This window comes from Sardina pilchardus, chromosome 13, assembly GCF_963854185.1.
Source record: "Sardina pilchardus chromosome 13, fSarPil1.1, whole genome shotgun sequence".
In the NCBI taxonomy this organism is placed as follows: Eukaryota; Metazoa; Chordata; class Actinopteri; order Clupeiformes; family Clupeidae; genus Sardina; species Sardina pilchardus.
Window position 1 is genome coordinate 32,283,137 of NC_085006.1, and position 5,000 is coordinate 32,288,136.

Genomic DNA, 5,000 nt, shown 5'->3' on the forward strand with positions numbered 1-5,000 from the left:
CCAGTTAGAGCCTTGTGCAGCTTACGCAGCATCTTATACGGGCCTACACACACACACACACACACACACACACACATACACATTAGTACACATGCAGCTTACGCAACATCTTGTACGGGCCTGAGAGACACATTAACACACACACACACACACACACACACACAGCTTACACAACATCTTATACGGGCCTGGGGGGTACACATGATACAATAATATCATGTGAATGAATCCTGATTAAAGGACAATAATATCATGTGGGATGAATCCTGATTAAATCGTAATAATATCATGTGAATTAATCCTGACAATAATATCATGTGAATGAATCCTGACAATAATATCATGTGAATGATTACAGTCAAGGACAATGATATCATGTGAATGATTACAGTAAAGGACAATAATATCATGTGAATGATTACAGTAAAGTACAATAATATCATGTGGGATGAATCCTGATTAATGAATCCAAACCTCGCTTGACTCTCATGAGCAGCTCAGTGCTTGCCTGAGACATATGTCAGTGTGTGTGTGTGTGTGTGTGTGTGTGTGTGTGTGTGTGTGTGTTCGAGGAGTGTATGTGGCAGTAGAGCGTGTGCACACTTGACAACAATCTCCGTCCTCCCCTTTCAGTGTTCTCCACTCCTTTTCTCCTCCCTTCATCTTTGGGATCCTTCTCTCTCTCTCTCTCTCTCTCCTTTCTCTTTTATTCTCTCCTCTCTTTCCCAATCACTCCCCAGCTCCTCCCTCCTTCTCCCTCTCTCTTTCTTTCCCTAATTCCCATTCATACACTTTGATCTCTCCTCTTCTCTCTCTCTTTCCTCTTTCTCTTCTCTCCCTTCTCCACTCTCTCCTCTCCTCTCCTCCTCCTCCTCTTCTCTCCTCTCCTCCTCTCTCTCTCCTCTCCTCCTCTTTCTCTTCTCTCCCTTCTCCACTCTCTCCTCTCCTCTCCTCCCCTCCTCCTCTCTCCTCTCTCTCTCCTCCCCTCCTCCTCTCTCCTCTCTCTCTCCTCCCCTCCTCCTCTCTCCTCTCTCTCTCCTCCCCTCCTCTCTCTCTCTCTCCTCTCCTCCTCTTTCCTCTCTCCTCTCCTCTCCTCTCCTCCCCTCCTCTCTCTCTCCTCCTCTTTCCCTTCTCCACTCTCTCCTCTCCTCTTCTCTCCTCCCCTCCTCCTCTCCCCTTCTCTTCTCTCCTCTCCTCCCCTCCTCTCTCTCTCCTCTCCTCCTCTTTCCTCTCTCCTCTCCTCTCCTCTCCTCCCCTCCTCTCTCTCTCCTCCTCTTTCCCTTCTCCACTCTCTCCTCTCCTCTTCTCTCCTCCCCTCCTCCTCTCCCCTTCTCTTCTCTCCTCTCCTCCCCTCCTCTCTCTCTCCTCTCCTCCTCTTTCCCTTCTCCTCTCCTCTCCTCTCCTCTCCTCCTCTTTCCCTTCTCTACTCTCTCCTCTCCTCTCCTCTCCTCTCCTCTCCTCTCCTCCTCCTCCTCCTCCCCTCCTCTCTCTCTCCTCTCCTCCTCTTTCCCTCCTCCACTCTCTCCTCTCCTCTCCCCTCCTCTCTCTCTCTCCTCTCCTCCTCTTTCCTCTCTCCTCTCCTCTCCTCTCCTCCCCTCCTCTCTCTCTCCTCCTCTTTCCCTTCTCCACTCTCTCCTCTCCTCTTCTCTCCTCCCCTCCTCCTCTCCCCTTCTCTTCTCTCCTCTCCTCCCCTCCTCTCTCTCTCCTCTCCTCCTCTTTCCCTTCTCCACTCTCTCCTCTCCTCTTCTCTCCTCCCCTCCTCCTCTCCCCTTCTCTTCTCTCCTCTCCTCCTCTCTCTCTCCTCTCCTCCTCTTTCCCTTCTCCACTCTCTCCTCTCCTCTTCTCTCCTCCCCTCCTCCTCTCCCCTTCTCTTCTCTCCTCTCCTCCCCTCCTCTCTCTCTCCTCTCCTCCTCTTTCCCTTCTCCTCTCCTCTCCTCTCCTCCTCCTCCTCCTCCCCTCCTCTCTCTCTCCTCTCCTCTCCTCCTCTTTCCCTTCTCCACTCTCTCTCTCTCTCTCCTCTCCTCTCCTCTCCTCCTCCTCCCCTCCTCTCTCTCTCCTCTCCTCCTCTTTCCCTTCTCCACTCTCTCTCTCTCTCTCCTCTCCTCTCCTCTCCTCTCCTCCTCCTCCTCCCCTCCTCTCTCTCTCCTCTCCTCCTCTTTCCCTTCTCCACTCTCTCTCTCTCTCTCTCTCCTCTCCTCTCCTCTCCTCTCCTCCTCCTCCCCTCCTCTCTCTCTCCTCTCCTCCTCTTTCCCTTCTCCACTCTCTCTCTCTCTCTCCTCTCCTCTCCCTCTCTCTCTCTCCTCCACTCCTCTCCCTCTCCCCCTCCCTCCCCTCCTCACCGTTCTTCTTGTAGCGCAGGCCGTTGATGATCTGGCTGCGGGTGTTGCCGGTGGCGCCGGGCAGGAGCATGCCCAGGATGGAGGCCACGCCGTGGGGGGAGAGCAGCGCGTTGCCCTGGGGGGTCGTCTGGAGCACCTGACGGAACACCTGCAGGCCCAGGTCCGAGCCGCGCTCGCCGTACGAGGGGGCGGCCACGGCAGGGGGAGCCTGGGGCTCACACACACCCCCCATCACCGCCAGCAGCACCGTCACACACACACACACACACGCAGCGCAGCGCACAGCCATCAGGACGTCTGCTAACAAGGAACACACACAGCTGGGGGACGGACGGAGGGAGGAGAGAGAGAGAGAGGGAGAGAGAGAGAGAGAGACAGAGAGAAACATTACACACAACACCATGAACAGAACATTCCATTAGAACACGTCAACATCAGATGGGTTCTGTTCACATCAGAGGGCTTGTGTATCGCTTCAGATAACGCAAACACAGGAAATGCTTACTCATACAGGATAGAGCCTATGGGAAACCTCACACTTAGAGCCTATGGGAAACCTCACACTTAGAGCCTATGGGAAACCTCACACTTAGAGCCTATGGGAACTCTTACACATAGAGCCTATGGGAAACCTCACACTTAGAGCCTATGGGAACTCTTACACAAAGAGCCTATGGGAAATCTTACTCTTAGAGCCTATGGGAAATCTTACTCATAGAGCCTATGGGAAATCTTACTCATAGAGCCTATGGGAAACCTTACACATAGAGCATATGGGAAATCTTACTCTTAGAGCCTATGGGAAATCTTACTCATAGAGCCTATGGGAAATCTTACTCATAGAGCCTATGGGAAATCTTACTCATAGAGCCTATGGGTACCTTTAAACCATATATCTATTATAGGGTACCGTTAAGGCATATTTATATGGGGGGCATTTAAGCACATATTATTTACATATTCACAAGTGGAAAACAGCCCAATGTTTAAAAAAACACAGACGTGAGTGCATCAGTTTCCATGACAACAGTGTCCATTAGCCAAAACAAACACTCTCAACATGTCACAACAACCACACACACACAAATACCCAGAAAATTCCCAGCCTCATACAAAATGCTCTCTCTACACACACACCAACACACACACACACGTGGTGGATGTCATTCCCAGGCCTGGAACATCCAGTCTTTCTCAATCCCACAACTTCACACACTATTGCGTAAACACACAGACACGTCTTAACACAGACAAAACTCCTCTATTCCCATTTTCTACACACACACACACACACACACACACACACACACACACACACACACACACACACACACAGTAGAACCTACCAGTCTGTCACGCTCGCTCCTAGGCTATTGAGTTTCTGGTCACACTGCCTTGCAGCTAAGGAATTTGAACTGAGCAGAGGTGTGTGTGTGTGTGTGTGTGTAAGTGCAGTAATTCAGAGTAAGATGGAGAGTGGTCTGGTTCACTGCTGTGGTCGATTCTGGAGGTAGCCTACTTCAGTGCTGACAAGTCCAGTCTTAAAAGTCCAGTAGTAAAAGACTGCAGTGCACACACGCACACACACTTCCACAGCCCCGAATGTCCTTTCTATGACGTATGACCGCAGCTCGCGATCCTGAACCGTGCCACAGTTTGGATCAGGCTACCGCATCATCTCCGTGGGTCGCTGTTGACGTGGGACGCGGCCGCGTGCGGTCTATGGCCCCAGGCCCGCATTGTGTGAGCGTGACTCGGAGCTCGCAGGAGAAGTGCTACAGCGGACGTTTCCTATTACACCCCGAACAGCGAGTGCATGACTTCAGTCAACAGAGTCAAGTCAGCCCTCCACACACACACACACACACACACACACACACACACACACACACACACACACACACACACACACACACACACACACACACACACTGGAAGAAAACCCGCAAACACTCTGGACCCGGAACAGCTGTTGTTGACCAATAGGGTCTTCACACTAACACTATGCTACCATGAAGAGCAATCACGTCAAACTCATCTGGTGGAAATGTTTGATTGTTCTCGACTTTTCACTATCATAGCCTAGTACACACACAATTACATATAACGACCAAAAAAACTGCAACTGGCAAGTGGTGCCACAGATCCGAACTGAGGACCGTATTCGGTGCCACCCAAACTTTTGTTAGTGATTCAACATTTCCTGAAAAGACAACACAGCCCGCTCTGTTCCACGATGCACGACCCGCGCGCTAACAACACCTGAGCCTCGAGCACGGGATCGTCTGGAGGTTTCCTGAAGAATCAGGTGCATTTCCTCGCCCGGGAACAAACTCCGGAAAGTTCCGGTGTATTCTGCAAAAAGTTCTTACCTTTGGTTAAAATTTGGCCGCTTGAGCTTTTAGTTGCCTCACGACCAGCTCGTACGTGCGCCGAATGTTTTTGTACCTCTCGCGAGGAGTCGGAAAGTTACCCGTCTGTCTTTATTCTGAGCGCTCGTGCCCCTCCGGTGCTTTAACGGGCTACCGCCCCCACGGTTATTTTCGTCGCGTTTGGCGAGCTCGTGCAAGGCGGTCCAGCACGGGACACGCGCGCAGACCAGTGGGTGGCCGCGAAGGTCAACCGTAGGGCGCGTGTGTGATATTCCTCTCCTTTTGTCTG

At 51.7% G+C, this 5,000-nt stretch overlaps 1 protein-coding gene across 2 annotated transcripts in view; it reads right to left on the reverse strand.

Annotated features, from left to right (window-relative positions):
- Positions 1–5,000, reverse strand: part of serpine2 (serpin peptidase inhibitor, clade E (nexin, plasminogen activator inhibitor type 1), member 2) — a 12,384-nt gene that overhangs the window by 7,325 nt on the left and 59 nt on the right. The window contains exons 1-3 of one of the 2 annotated variants that reach the window (XM_062552388.1): positions 4,712–5,000; positions 2,340–2,659; positions 1–43 (exon numbers count right to left, since the gene is read on the reverse strand). The exon at positions 1–43 is cut by the window's left edge and continues 185 nt beyond it; the exon at positions 4,712–5,000 is cut by the window's right edge and continues 59 nt beyond it. In XM_062552388.1, coding sequence (XP_062408372.1) covers positions 1–43; positions 2,340–2,628 — 332 coding nt within the window. In that variant the 5' untranslated portion in view covers positions 2,629–2,659; positions 4,712–5,000. Of the gene's footprint in view, positions 44–2,339; positions 2,660–3,685; positions 3,792–4,711 lie in introns of those variants that run through there. The other variant, XM_062552389.1, reaches the window with a different exon arrangement.